General features: G+C 44.5%; 1 protein-coding gene and 1 long non-coding RNA gene across 2 annotated transcripts in view; one reads left to right on the top strand and one right to left on the bottom strand.

The window, feature by feature from the left end:
* Positions 1-16,002, bottom strand: part of COL22A1 (collagen type XXII alpha 1 chain) — a 316,194-nt gene that overhangs the window by 134,487 nt on the left and 165,705 nt on the right. Inside the window, exons 16-21 of the mRNA XM_075920074.2 lie at positions 15,825-15,878; positions 13,940-13,984; positions 7,054-7,107; positions 2,787-2,840; positions 1,640-1,675; positions 271-300 (exon numbers count right to left, since the gene is read on the bottom strand). Of these exons, the coding sequence (XP_075776189.2) occupies positions 271-300; positions 1,640-1,675; positions 2,787-2,840; positions 7,054-7,107; positions 13,940-13,984; positions 15,825-15,878 (273 nt within the window). The remainder of the gene's footprint in view (positions 1-270; positions 301-1,639; positions 1,676-2,786; positions 2,841-7,053; positions 7,108-13,939; positions 13,985-15,824; positions 15,879-16,002) is intronic.
* On the top strand, positions 8,627-10,536 carry LOC149525230 (uncharacterized). The gene is made up of 3 exons (XR_016348673.1): positions 8,627-8,740; positions 8,916-8,960; positions 10,400-10,536. It is a non-coding gene; the product is annotated as an uncharacterized LOC149525230 (long non-coding RNA).

Here is a 16,002-nt window from a genome sequence, read left to right as displayed (position 1 = left end):
CCTGGGGCTTTAAATCCAACGTAGCACATCCACATTAATGGAGCCTGCCTCAGACTAATTTTGATACTTCCCCATAGTGAAGCATTTTGATTTTGTTACACTGGGAGTTAGTAAGTTGAATTTAGTAATTTCAAAATAGTTTTCTAGTTAGACATGGCCTTAGAGAGTAACAAAAATATCATGAGCTTCTGTTAGTCTCTAAGGTGCCACAGGACTGCACATTGATTCTTACATTTAATACAAGAGAGATATTGAACAGCTCTTACTTACTTGCTCTCCTTTCAGACCTTCCATTTGTACCTGAAATTAAGATGCCTGAGATGTAAAACAGAGCACACTGGAGGAAGGTGTATCTAGAAAGCTTCAGGCACATAATAATTCTCTGTTTTCCACATCTAATCTCACTAGCTGCCCCTCCCTCATGATGCCTTCTAACTTTCACTGCTTACATTAACCATGCGTTAACACTGCCTCCTTTCCCCACACATCCTCGAACTGTGCTGTGCTGTCTGTGTAGCTAGCAATTCCTGGCCCGGACCTTGAACTCTTGGTTCTCTATGCCATGGTTCACATCTTTGTGTTGCTATACAATAACAAGGACAGTACTACTCGCTGTGTTATCTTCATAAAGGAGATTAAAAGCTCCTTGAATCTTGTCTTATTTTCTGCTTGTAAAGCATTATAAGCACCACTGGTACCATATGAACAATGGGCCACATTCAGGGATGATGGGCAAGTTAGATCCCTTTATACTAAATTAAGTCCTAATCCTGCAATGACATAAGTCAGCATGTGCATAACTTGAATCATAGAACTGGAAGGAACCTCAAGAGGTCATGAAGTCCAGTCTCTTTCACTCCCGGCAGGACCAAGCACTGTCTAGACCATCCCTCACAAATGTTTGTCTAACTTGCTCTTAATGGAGTTTCCGCAACCTCCCTGGGCAATTTATTCCAGTCTTTAACCATCCTGACAGTTAAGAATTTTTTCCTACTGTCCAATCTAAACTGCCCATTGCTTCTTGTCCTAGCATCACAGGTTAAGGAGAATATTTTTAATCCCTCTTTGTAAGAACCCTTTAGGTCAGGGGCAGGCAATAAAGACACAGTGGACCACCAGGGATAGTCCCTAGAACATTTACCTACGCCTCTGCAGGTATTGGCAATTGCAACTCCCGGTCATGGCCAATGGGAGCAGTGGGAAGCAGCGCAGACGGAGACACCGCTTCCCACTGCTCCCATTAGCTACGAATGGTGATCCAGCTAATGAGAGCTGTGATCACTCAATGCCTGCCGAGGTGCAGATAAATATAGAGGTGGGGACCCACCAGGCCCACTTCTTTGAAATTGGTTTATTACTGCCACACATCCCTTACACCTGGGTATTTCAGACCCTCCTTTCAGCTCTCCACATATCCTACTTCTTCATAATTCCAGGTCTACCAAATACTGCAGTTGACCTCCTTACTGGGATCCTAGAAGCCAGGAACTCTTGCTCTCAGGAATCTTCATAGGCTTCAGCTTCTTGTCCATTTGGAAATCCCATACGATACCCATCCCTTCATGTACAAAATCCTCCTAGCCCACCCCTGCTTTCTGACAAGTTCACAGCTTGTGTTAATGCTAAAGCAATGTCTTACTGCAGAGCCCGGCAGTCCTGGGAGACCCGCTTCACCCTGCATGGAAAGGGAAAAGACAGACAAGCAATGAAATAGAAAAAAGTCTTCAAATTACTTTTCAACAGCAGCCTCTTGCCCTTATAGTCTGTCTGCATCATGCTGCAGCTGCGCCCACACACTTCCCGGGCAGAGGAGATTTGAATATACAATCCAATTTGCATATACAATTCAATTCAATTTCCCTGTTTTGTATAGGTGGCATGAAAGGCCTGATTCACCCCTGGGAATTTACCATTCCAATTGTACCCCAGTGTGAGACTATTGATTTCAGTGCAATTGTACCAGCACAAAACTGGAGTAATACAGGGATGAATTGGGTCCATAAGCCCTAATTTGGCCAACAGAATCCTTATTGTTGGGTCTTTTATCTGCTAGATGGGAAAAAAAACAGCTTGACTGTCACATCTCAGAGTAAGCAGGGCTGGAATTTAGAAAACACACACACACACACACACACACACACACACACACACACACACAAACACACACACACACACACACACACACACACACACACACACACACACACACACACACACACCAGGAAAAAGCTGATGCAAAGATATCATTTCATTTCTCTACAATGTCCTTCCATTCATTAATTGCTCCCTGACAGACCTATGAAGTCTTTCATGGAATTTCTGGTTTCTTGGTTAAGTCTCAGTTGCTGGAGGAGGTTTTGAGTGGGGGGTGGATATGTATATTTGGGGCAGCATTAGTGACAGGATGCATTGTCTGTCATTACTGTCAACATTTCCAAGAAATCCCAGGAATACATACATGGGCTTGGCTCCAGTTTTATTTAGGATCAGATCCTGCTCTAGCTGAGATCAATTAGAATGTTACTTTGGCTTCCATGAGCACAAGCATTTACATCACACTTTGAAGTAGAGTTAACTCTGTGTACTTCAGTGGGGTTACTCAGGATCTGTCTTAGTGAGAGAGCAAACTCAGGTTTCAGGGCCCAATCTATCAATTCGCTGCCATTCATCAACTGGGTAGATGCATTTGAGACCAAGGAGATTAACCAGCAGCACTGTAATTTCTAGACATGTTTATTCAAAATGGAATGAGTCTGGATGCTCCTTGGGCACTTTCTCCAGCTCACCTTTTCTCCTTTGCGTCCGTTGGCACCTGGAGGGCCCGTGCTACCCTTAAGGCCCTGAAAAGAGATTGACAAGATAGCATGAATTACCATCAAGGACAAGAGGAAGGCCAAAGAATAGCTGGAGAAGAGACCTGGATGTGAATGTGAGGAAAATGGGCAAAAGCTGGAGAGAATTAGAAAAGGTGGCACAAGACAGAGAGGCTTGGAAAGAAATTATTGATGGCCCATGATCCCATAGGAGCTAAGGGTGAACAAGAAGATGATGATTTACCATTCAGGGGACACACAGAGCCTTAGGTCTGGAATAATTTTGCCAAAGCGCAAGCTGGAGCTGTCTAGTGACTTAGGATATATCTACACAGCAATCAAAGACCTGTGGGCCCAGCTGCTGCTGGTCCAGTTTGTCTAACATGGGCTGCACGCCTCACAATTGCAGGGTGCATGTTCGAGTTTGCGCTGGAGTCTGGGCTCTGAGGGTGTGTCTAGACTACAGAGTTTTGTCGACAAAAGTGGACTTTTGTCGACAAAACTATACCTGCGTCTACACTACCGCTGAGTTCTGTCGACATAATGTCGACAGAACTCAGCAGTTTTGTCGACGCTGGTAAACCTCATTTTACGAGGCATAACGCCTTTTGTAGACAGAGTTCTGTCGACAGAAAGTGTTATTGCATGTAAACTGTCCTTGCATCTACACTGCTATGTTGACAAAGCAGCTTGCTTTGTCGACAGAACTGAATGTAGTGTAGACGCTCTTTGTCGACAGAAGCTTTGTCGACAATATGTGTCGACAAAACCCTGTAGTCTAGACGTACTCTGAGGGTTAATGCAATACAGTGAAACTAAAAAAAAAAGCCCAGTTGATCCAAATAAAAGCAAAGGAGGAATTTTTGCACAGACAAAGGTTTTGGCTAAATGGACTCAGTCAGAGGAATGGAGAAAATCATCAAACTGCCTTTTCTGGCATCTAGTTTCCGGGACAAAATCCCCCCCCCCCCCCCCCCCCCCGAGAATTCACTCCACATGCAGGAGCAACGGTAAGGTACCACAAGTGTACTTCACTAATAGAATTCATGAGCCCCGACCGCACTGGAATATGAAGGGGGAGACTGGCAGGAAGAGGTACAAGTGGAAGGATTCCTTCTGTTCAGCTCCATAGGGAGTGGAATGCTGGAGCAATGCTATAAAACAGGGGTCTCAAATTCATGGACCACAGGTCATCTACAGCCCAAGCAGTTGCACAATCTGGTATGTGTGTGGCTGCTGGAATATGAGTCCCTAACCACTCGGCAGGATGTGGGTGTCTGTACCCCTCTCCCAAGCCTAGCTCCTACTCTTCCCCCCTCCCATGCCTCTTCCAGCCCCTGTTCCAACCTCTTCCCTCCGCTATTGCCCCTCCTACCTCAAGCCCCCTCCCCGTTGGACACAGCGATTACCAAGGGGCCTGCTGCAAGGTAGCAGCAGGGGTCGGGCCCACCCGCATTCACTGTGGCGACAGGAGCCATGGTGAAGTGGAGTGACTGGGCTGGCCTGAGAGATGGCAGTGGAGCAGAACAGAGGCTGCTGCATCGCTCTGCTTCCCTGAGGCTCCTGTCGCCATGGTGAGTGCTGGGGGGGACCCGACTTCCACTGCCAGTCCCAGCCCACCCAGGGCCTCATGGGCTAACCTAAGTATGGTGGACAGTCCCGACCACAGAATGGTCGGAGTGGCCACTGCCAAGCTCCCAAAAGTGTGGGGCCCGGGGTTTGAGTTTGAGACCCCCTGCTGTAAGCCATTTTCCTCTGCCCTGCAGACACGGGGGTTGCTGCAACCCTGATGAGTCGGCAGCAGTTGCTTCTTCATTTAGGCTGGTTTTGAGGGAGCAACAGGATCTCCTAATTCCTGTCGAGGCCAGCCCACATGTGCAGCCTATGCCCAGGGATAAGAATTGGCCTCTCTGCTGCAGACAAGCCTCACAATGCACCAATTGTGCAACACGGTATCATAGAGAGAAATCTCTCCTTAGGAGCCGCGAATGGTCATCTTCTGCCCTACTATCCCATTGCCATTTCTCAATCCAACCAACGTAGCCACAAATGTTAACTAGTTCTGTAAATAATTGAAATGGACACACAGGATCCCAGTGCAGTGTCACATCCCCTCTTGTCGAGATACTGGCTAAATAGTAATCAGAGAAATAAAATCACCATAGCCCAGGTTAAAAATTGGCTGAGGAGCAAAGAAGAGAGGGTACGTCTAGACTACATGCCTCTGTCGCCAGAGCCATGTAGATTAGGCTACCAGGCATAGGAAAATGAAGTGGTGATTTAAATAATCGCTGCTTCATTTAAATTTACATGGCTGCCGCACTGAGCCGATCAGCTGTTTGTCGGCTCAGCGCGGTAGTCTGGACGCACGGGGATCGACATCAAAGGCATTTGTCGACCACCCAGGTATGTCTCCTGGAAATAAGCTACGCAACTTGAGCTATGCAATTAGCTAATTGCAAAAAACTAATTGCATAGCTTAAGTCAAAATAGTTTATTTCAACTTTTGGCACTGCCTGCACGGCAGTTATTTTGAGATAGAACACTCTTCCCCTGACTTCCCTTACTCCTCCAGCAGTCCTCCAGCTCCACATTATTTCGACTTTACGTCGAAATAACTGCTTGTATGTAGACACAGACTTTGCTATTTTAGAATAATGCCAGCTATTCCAAAATAACGCTGCTATGTAGACATAGCCTTGATGGCCAGATTTTTCCATTTCCTTGTGACAGGGTGTGTGTAAACCCCTTCCATCCAGTCCAGTTTGGCACTATTTCACACATCCACTTTACATAGGGAGAAATGACTACACAAGGTATGAGGCAATGGAAACAGAAACGTCCTGAGGGTTAATTTTAATAAACACACATGGAGAAACAAGGGAACTATGCTGCAGCATGATGAGTACAAAAGTAGCCACATATTTGAGTTCCACCATGGAACCTGTAATTAATTCTGCCTTTGGTATCACCTCTCTTACATCCAGTGCAAATGAGCACGCTATCTCTTCAGAAAGGATATTTTTAAAGGGCACTAAAGATTTGTTGACAGCTTTGACTCAAGTGCTTGGAAAATGCTTCAGATCTGTAAATATCTCCACATCGCTCCTGGAGCACAAGGTGACATTAAAGATTGCTTTCCTTGGAGGAAAGAAGGGGATGGTGGCTAGAGATGGAGACACAAACTGCTTTGTGTCGACTCTGGCAATAACAACAGGGCTATTGTTGTCTCCTGGCCTTTAAATATTCTAATGCCTGAAGGCTAGAGCGGTAAGAAAATAAAATATTTCCCTCCATTGCTGCATAACTGTACAAAGTGCATCCTCCTTTTTATTTAGTCACTAGAAGATCTACCTGACATTGCTCGGGTTCTTAACTCAAATAAGTGGGTTTTTTTTCCTTCATTTGAATCATTGCTGTGGGGTGCGGCTGGGGCTGAGGGGTTCAGCAGGCAGGTTGCTCTGCAGAGAGAGGACAACCCCAGCCCTCTCTCACCACAGCAGTTTGGGAATAGATGATAAGCACCTGTACATGGCCATTGCCACTGCAGGCACCAGGGGACGAATGCATGTCCTCCAGCTGGGTGACGGACAGACAAACAGACACACAAACAGACAAACTCTCTGCAATATATAATAGATAGCTTCCCCTTTTTCCATCTTTACCCCTGCTGGCCCAATGAGGGTCCAGCTGTCCCACTCCCAAGCCCTGACCCCTTGTTGCCCCCTGTGGGTCATTCTACAGTATAACTGTCCCTCCTACCTGACTCCTTTCTTTCCATTTTATGACACACAATCAAATCCGGGCACATCCCATTGTCCTGGCTTTAAGTTATGAAAAGAGGAAGCTGCATACCAAATTTGGTGGTCCTAGGTCTTACCACTGAGAGGAGTTCTTTGAAAAAATAGACTCACAGACAGACGGACACACAGAAAGACAGAGAGATGCACAACTCTCTCAAATATATAGTTGATATGGCTGTTCTACTCCCCACACTAGAATCACACTGCTCCTCGGTTGACATGAGATTGGTCAGTACAGAACAAGGTTGTTGAACGCAGGGACCCGTCGGGTCAGAACTGGGTATTCAGAAAGACCTTGATGTTTTAATGAGATGCTCTTCTGCTCCTACAGTCACAATATGTCAGGAATAAGTCCCATTTCAGTAGCCACCTTCCTATTTATTGTGCATGAACCCCTCCTTCGGAGAACAACTTTGGAGTATGTATTTACTACATACCTGTTTCCCCTCTACACCTGGCTTCCCTGGGAATCCATCAAGGCCTCGTTCTCCCTAGGGAAAAAGAAGAGAGAAGATGATAACTTATAGTTCAAATCCTTTACCTCCCTCTTTTGCAAGAGACAGATCAGTCCACATAACCTTCTCTGCTACTCACCTGCAGACCTGAGAACACAAAAATTGATCTAAGTCTGTTATTTTGGGAAACACCCATCTTCAGAAAGGATGGAGAGGCCTATCTACAGTAAAGAGGTGAACTGTGTTGTCATCAGGCAACCTAGTAGATATTTTCCATTTCTAATTTCTGTAATTTGTAAATTTCATACCACTCTTCATCATCTTTTTTTTTTTTGTTAACTGGGAGAAGTGTCATGGCATGGTCTGGGGAATAAGGCCTGTCAGTCAGAACTGCCTTCTCCCTGTCTTACTAATGTTGTTATTAGGTATTTCATAATAATTTATAACACAACTTAATCCATTTCTGAACCAAAATATTGTCTTAGCAGGTTTTCATGTTGCTGTTCCAAGTCCTGCAACTCTTATTCAGTGGAAATCCCCACTGAGGGAAATGGCAAAGATACTTGAGTAAGGACCAATTTAGGCTTTCAGGGCAGAGCCCAGTAATAATACTTTGCATCTGTAATATGTCTCTTTTCATCTGTGGCTCTCAAAAGGATGGTCTTTGGACAAAGGCAGCAGACCGATTCAGCAGATCTGGGTTCAATTCCTGTCTCTCCCACAGATTTCCCATAGGACTTCGTCTCTCTGTGCCTCAGTTTCTCATCTGCAAAATGGGAATAATTGTTCTTCCTTCCTAACACCCTTTGTCTTTTCTGTTCAGATTGTCTGATCTTTGGGAGTGGGACTGTCTCTAACTATGTGTGTGTTCATCATCTAGCACAATGGATCCCTGATTTAAGCACTACTATTAAAATATTATATTATATTATAATTAATCATAACAGATTTTGTTCATTAGCAAATTCTACCAGTAGAGGCAGTAATTGGTAATTAAATACTATTTTGAGTTTTGGCTTTAATAATCTCAGTTGTGATTTATACCTCTTCACATAAATGTTTGAGTTAGGCTATTATTGGTAAAGCAGTACTTATAGCATTATTATAGCATTAGGTTTAACTACCAGGGAGGAAGGGTGTACGTGTGTGATTACGTTAGCATGCTGAAAATGGATTTATAAATCAATGAATTGATGGGGAGGGTTTTTTTTAGAACGTCTATAAATCTTGCATCAGAAATGCTATTTCATTCTGCACATTAGGTGACATAGCCACCTGAGGGAAGGACTTTCTAATCTTTATCTATTGTAATTATGAACTTGTGTTGGTTCATTTTTACACACACACACACACACACACACACACACACACACACACACACACACACACACAGCCTGCTTGAATTAACCTCTTTGTATTCTGCAGTGTAGATCATTTGAGACATCACAACTTTACAGACTGCTGACCAATGGAACACTGACATCTTTTTGGTGCATCTATGACATCAGCGTGGGGCCTCATAAGACAGATTCATTGCCAGAGGATGGTAGACGTTGTCAAATCCTCTCAATATCACACAAAAAGAGGGCTGAATAAGGATATGGTGCTAGACTTGGTTGAAATTTTTCCAACGATAATGATTTTTGTTCTGTTTTATTTTTGTCATAAGGTAGGTTTTCAAATGAAATGAAAGTGTTCCTTGTTGGTGATGTGGAGAAAAAACAACTGATTTTTCTTTATCTTTCCTTTTTTTTAATGCAAATCTGTCAGAGAACCAAAAGCACTTCTTCTGAATTTTCCATTTCAAAACTGTTGTGTGACTCTATCCACTTTCTATCTTCCAGCTCTTGCCAGGTGGAAGAAAACTATCAAAAAGGGTGAGAAAGCAGGTAAAACCCCATTTTCTAATACTTTGTTACTAATTCCCAATTTCTACAACCACTTAGAGAGCAGTATCAAAGTATTTAAAGTACTACTTTCTGAGGGTATGTCTTCACAGCACTGTTTTTTTCAAAATAACAAAATGAGCATCTACTCAGCAAGCCATTATTTCAAAATAATGTCGAGATGGAGGACTTCTTACTCAGACTCCTGTAACCCTCATTTCACGAGGAGTAAGGGAGGTTGAAAGAAGAGGGTTCTTCCTTCCACTTCTTGGTGTGAAGACCGCACCAAAAACCGAATTAAGCTATTTCAACTTCAGCTACGCAATTGACGTAGCTGAAGCTGCGTATCTTACTTTGACTTTTCCCCTTCAGTGTGACTTTATTTTTAAGGGTTAAAATATTTTCCTCCCAACTTTTCTATCATTTTTTTTCTCATTGGGGAAATAGCAAAAAATCTGGGAAAGTGGTGGTGGGACACTCTCCCAGGAAAACTGCATCTTCCCAATGGGAAACAGTTGAAAGGCAAATTTCTATATCAAAAGCTCCCAGCTCAAGTATTTTGATATGTCCAAGTTTCTGATCAACGCTATATGACCTATAACAATATTATCCTTTATTAAATGTTGTATTAATCTTGTGATTTTATGTGGAAACTGATCACTTACGCGATGAAAACAATGTTCCAGGGAAATAGCCTACAGATTTCTGATCCGGACTTTGGTTTACCATTACAAAAGACACTGAAAATTCATCCCAGATTTCATATGAGGCCTGCTGGGACAGGACTTTGGGATGTTAGTGAATGCTGTATGGGGACTCTATACAACTTCAGAAATGATCAATAAGGCTCTAAGTTATGTACTGCTCCATAAAGTCAATGCTTTGATTTAAGGTGCTCCCAGTGTATAGTGACATAAGAGCCTTGTGGGAGATTTCACTTCTCTCTGAAACATCAGGATAATGGTTTGATGGAGCAATATTCAATATAGAGACTAATGTTCCTATTTAATATAACAATTCCTATATTCCTTAGGCTGGGAGAAGCATACATGATCTTTATTAATGCTTTAAAAATGGTGCTGAAAGTGGCAAAAATTTAGATTCTGATTTCTCAGAAGCAATAAGCAGTTGCAGACTGAAAAGCAGACAGGGAGCGATCTTTGGCCTGGCTCTTAACGCCCACTACTTTCACAGTGGTTCCAAGTGGTGGAAATTAAAACTAGAGGGATAAATGTTCTGAGTGCAGTATCGATGCACTGTAAATGCCCAATTGTTATAGCAGAGATCTTGGATTTTATGCCGAGGCCAGAAGGGAAAGAAAGACACTGTAGCTATGCCAATCCCTCAGAAGGGAACAAACCCAATTCACTTGTTTCTCATTTTAATTCTTGTCTTGTTTTGTCAGTTCCCTGCCCCCTCACTGTTCTATCCCTCTTCCTCAGCCCAGTGATGGGAGAAAAATCCATGTTCCTCAGGGATGCAAACACCTCCACAGACCAGACAATATTGTCACAGGAAAAAAGGCTGATGGAATGGCTAGACACAACCCACTGATCCATCTCTTCTGGCCTGACCTCTGTAGGCGAAGGCATGAGGAAGATTAAATGATAACGGGCATCTGTCCAGTTGCAATGGAAAACATAGAACAAATGAAAGGGAAAAATGGCAACTTGACAATAAACAACCATATGGATGTTGGGAACAGAGCACTAGCCAATGGTGAAAGAGAGAGAGCTGGGAAGGAAATTGGACTGGGAGACTAACTGTAACACCAACAGGCAGAACTGAACCTGGGACCTCTGGAGCTTAGTGCATGAGCTAAAAACCATCCGGTGCTCAGATAAGGCTGTAGAGAAAACTCATTCTCTCTCTGTATAAGTGGTCTCAGTGCCACTGCATGGGACAGAGAACCACACCCAGTAGGTCCCTGGGTTGCCTAACAGCCATAGCTGAGGAAACAATTGATGGGGTTTTTTTTGGTTTAGTGGCCATTTTGGGGAGAGGATTTTTTACCCTGTTTGTGTAGTTCAAGCTAGTCACATTTCAAACTAAAACTGTGTTTCAAAAGAAAAGTCAATCTGTTTCGTTTCATAAATGTCTAAACTGAATGTTTCAACGTTGGGGGAGTTCCCCTCCTTTTTATTTGACAAGTTCAATCTAAGATTGCATTCTTAGCGAATCAATTATTCCACCCTTTTTTTCCCAGCACTAGTGCAGGTTGTTCCTCTTTAGCCCGGCACCCTCAGGACCTGACCAGTACCAAACCAGAGAATTTGTCGGACTACAGGATGTCAATACTGTCTAGTACCATTACCAGCACTTCCACTGCTTACTGGGCTCTTAGAAGACATTTAGGGGTAAATTAGAACTAAATAACAGCACAGAACATTGAGAGCCAGGACTGGTGGCTGTAAACAAACTTTATGGGACCATGGAAAACTTGGCCACACCCATGAAAAGTGGACATCTGGCAAACTAAAATCATGCTGGACCACCGTTGTTGCTGGACCAGAGACTGCCAGACTAGAGAGACTTAGAGAGGTTTAACCTGTAGTGAAGTATCAGAGGGGTAGCCGTGTTAGTCTGAATCTGCAAAAGCGGCGAGGAGTCCTGTGGCACCTTATAGACTAACCGAAGCGTTGGAGCATAAGCTTTCATGGGCAAAGACCCACTTCGTCAGATGCATGTAGTGGAAGGAACCTGTAGTGACACTCCACGAATGCCTCTGCAGCTGGCTATCAGCAGAGGGAGCTCAAACACAGGCAAAACTCCCCAGCTAACATTGTAAAAGGTCTTGCCAAATTCCCAGAGTTGACTGGCGTGAATCCCCTTGCTATTCTCTGCACCCTGCGTCTCTAATGGCCTGGCAGCTCCGTACCTCAGAGCTGGCTGGAACAAACATGCCTTAACTGCATCATTGCTCTCTAACATAAAAATAAATCACAGTGCGTGTCCACCCTTACTATGCCATCCCAGCACAGAGACCCCCACATTCAAGGAGGTCTGCATGCAGGGTTGGGCATTACGTGGTACTGAGTTCTCATCCCAGATAACACAGTCACTTGCCCACTCATCCATAACATGAGGGTGCTGATAGTCACTGGCCAAGGCACCTCTGTGTCCATTTGATTCCCTAGCTGCTGCACTGAGCCACTGACAGTCACCTATATATCGGAGCAGCCACAGATTGCTTTAAATTACACTGGAGAGTGACCTGCAGCCCACTCTGGATAAAGCGAGCGCAAAGCCACCTTTGCAGTCCAGCCTCCTGCGCTGCACTGCATGCGCCTCAGAGGACTGTGGCTTCTACGTTGATTGTTGGTGGCAGAGAATAACAATAACCCAACTCAATGAATGTGACATCAGCCCTAGGCCATTCATCTCTACCCAATCAGAGCCAGCCGCATGCCCTGCCGCCTATCGGGATAGGAGAAAATTCACCAATGCAAAAAGCATGGAGCAAAGCACTTGAAAGTGATGCTACTTTTTGGGAACCCAGGACTGGGAGAGCACTTACCTGTGGTAGCCAAGCCAGCAACCCATGCCAACTTGTGTTTATAGACAAAATAAAGATAAAGGAAACTGGGTGGCTCAGGAAGCAGGTCATCAGATGGAGATATCTGTATTTCTAGGTTAGCAGCTCTGGTCAGTAGCGTGCAAAGGTCATTATCACCTATTAGGTGGGTAATACCCCATGTGAACACATCATAGACTCATAGACTTTAAGATCAGAAGGGATCATTATGATCATCTAGTCTGACTCCCTGAACAGTGCAGGCCACAGAATCTCATCCACCCCTCCTAGAATAATCTTCTCACCTATATCTCAGATATTGAAGCCTTCAAATACTTTTAAGACCCCAAGATGCAGAGAATCCTCCAGCTGTGATCTGTATCCCATGCTACAGAGGAAGGCGAAAAACCTCCAGGGCCTCTGCCAATCTACCCTGGAGGAAAATTCCTTCCCGACCCCAAATATGGCGATCAGCTAAACCCTGAGCATGTGGGCAAGACTCACCAGCCAGACACCCAGAAAGTTCTCTATAGTAACTCCTATCATCCCTCCATTGACCTATTTACCTCTGATAATGAATGGTCAATTAGTTACCAAGATCATGTTATCTCATCAAACCATCCTCTTCATAAACCCATCTAGTTTAATCTTGAAACCAGATAGATCTTTTGCCCCCACTACATCACAGCAGTCTCAGAGGGATAGCTGTCTTAGTCTGTAACATTACAAACAACGAGTAGTCCCGTGGATCTTAGAGACTAACAAAAATATATAGGAAAAACTTGAAAAACAACAAATGGTGTGGTAGCACTTTAAGGACAAACAAAACATGTAGATGGTATCATGAGCTTTTGTGGGCACCGCCCACTTCTTCAGATGACTGGAATGTTCGAAGTCCAGAACCAAGAATAAATAAGGGAAGGGGTGGCAGGGGGGGAATTGGAAGAGAGAAGAGGACATTGGGTAGAGAAGTTTCAAAGGATTAGCAGAGCCAGTCTGCAACAGGAAAAAAACAAATATTTCAAACACTCCGGTCATCTGAAGAAGTGGGCTGTGCCCATGAAAACTCATGATACCATCTACATCTTTTGTTAGTCTTTAAAGTGCTCCCAAACTATTTGTGGTTTTTTAAGTTTTTCCTATTACAGACTAACTCGGCTACCCCTCTGAAGTTTTTAAAAATATATTGAATCATGAGCTTTTGTAGCCTAAACCCACCCACGCAGGTGGCACTTGTTGGAACTCTTTGCAGCGAGCCCAGGGAACAAATCGGTCTGGGGTTCCGAACTCCCATGTCACTCTCACGAGAGGTCACTCCAGCTCACAACTGCACGGGGCGGGCTGTAAACCACAGGGTACCAGCCCCACACTCTTCCCCCATGGTACATTCATTTACAAAGCAACAGGCAGAGAGGGAAAGCAACACAGCAATTTCCTAGGCGGTGGCTCTGACGTGCTCTAGTGATACCTTGTCTCCTCGAGTTCCCTTTTCTCCTCTTTCTCCCTGCAGGCCCTAAAAATGAAAACAATAAAAAAGGGAAATTACAAGGCTTCATACAACACGGCCCCTATTCTCTTCCTCAGAGAAGGAGCTGGGTTATTCACTAACCCTCTGGCAGCAAAGGACGATATTCTTGCAAAGATCTGTCCTGTAAACCAACAAGGATGTTAATGTTGCACTGAGGTGGTGCAAGAAACTGGGGTTAAGGAGAAACTGGAAGGTACAGTAGTGGGTAACAGTGAGCACTGACTGCTGTTGAATAATCCCAACCCAACAGGGCAAACACAGCTGGATGAATGAGTGACAATGTTCATTTGGGCACCACGTGCAAATCCACAGCTTTCCAATTAACATGAAAGCTATAGAAGGGTTTGCTGCATCTCAGATAACTGGATGGCCGCACATTACACACATAATAGTGCTGACACACCTACAAATAATCAAATGAAGGAAGGGGCAGAAATGTAACCTTTCCTGTGAATAGTCACACGGCATGGTAGGTGTAGTTCACGTCTTTTGTAGCAACTGAGCAAACAGCAGGGAAAACCTGCAGCAACAGGACACACACACTCAGTTGATGGTGACCCATCAGGAATGGCTTGTTCATGGAATGTTTTACACTCTGGTGACTTTGTATTTTAATACTTCACTTATCTCCATGTTACAGTGCAGCGGGCTTAGCTGAAAATTAATGAGAGTGGCCCTGCTCAGGTTTGCTTGGTCCAGAGGACAGGTTAGATGCTGTTATGATTTCAGGCTGTACGTGAGCGCAATCAAATGCCGGACAAGCCTCTTCGTGTCTGACAGTATATTTGTGATCAAACTGCTCAAATGGAAAAACCAGCTATTTTCTCTTGAGATGAAGTCACTGGATTTTATTGCACACTTGACACTCCATGAAAAATCACTGCTTTCTAGCTGCCTGTCTCTTTTTTCCTCTCTTCCCATGCCTCTCTAGGGGTTTAACATGTGCAAACATGCTTGGGAGAAAATCAGGCAGATATTTTGTTCTTGAGTTCCCCTTGCGGTTCACTTTCAAAGCTTATTCCTATCTGCTCATCTTATCAGCAAGGGTAAGCACAGGTCTAATTGTCAGTGCTCATCTTTAGTGCCCCATTGCTCAATTACTAAGTCATGGTGTGTCCCCTCCTTTCATTCATGAGATCCAAGTCATCCAAATGCATTCCCTCTTACAGTACGGCCACAGAGTTATACCAGGTGTGAGGTCACGGAAACCTTCTGGGTGTTAAGAATTCCCAGGTCAGAGAGAAACTGACCATCCCCCGATGTCTTGTGGTCAGTGCCAAATGATTTAAAATAATCCACTTCAGGCACCCTGATGCATCTAATTTGGTGTGTGAGTAGAGATGTTTCCTCTAGACCCCTTGTGGTGCCTTAAAGCATGTGGATTCATATAGCTCTTTTGAGTCTATCTTAGCTACAGCAGATGCAGTTGAATTCCCTTAGACCTGTGGTCACCAAACAGTAGACCGCAATCTACCAGTCGATCTCAGAGGCTCTAAGAGTCGCTCTTGAGCCCTCTCTGAACTGTGCACCTGTGCAGTACTTTTACATTTGCTTTCCTCATTTGAGGAGCAGCTACTCACTGAGCAACAACACAGGTGAGAGACTATGCGGAATGGTGGGAGGTCGGGAGGGCTGAAACACCCCGGCCAGCTGGCTGTGGCTTTCCGCTGAAAGAGGCTGCCCCACGCTCCAGCTGATCAGGCAGCTTCTCCTCTGCGCCTGCCCACGTGGAGCGTGGGGCACCCTGGCTGAGCGCCATGGCAGCTGGGGGGCGGGGGTTCAGATTGTTAAGCTAATCAAAAGTGACCAGAAAAGCATGACTTACGGGTGCTCCAACGTAGCCTTTAATTCCTGGTGGACCTCGTTGTCCCTCAGATCCCTAGGGAGGATATAAAACATTGAAAAAGACAAGAGGTTAATTCAACAGAGAAAGCAATAAATAACGTAGTCAAGAATTAAACTGGCACTTCCTGTGAGATGTTCCAGGGAGGTAGCTGTGTTAG

This window comes from Pelodiscus sinensis, chromosome 2, assembly GCF_052426305.1.
Source record: "Pelodiscus sinensis isolate ZL-2025 chromosome 2, ASM5242630v1, whole genome shotgun sequence".
Lineage (NCBI taxonomy): Eukaryota > Metazoa > Chordata > Testudines > Trionychidae > Pelodiscus > Pelodiscus sinensis.
Note: the sequence above shows the minus strand (reverse complement) of the source record. Positions and strands in the feature narration are given on the sequence as shown.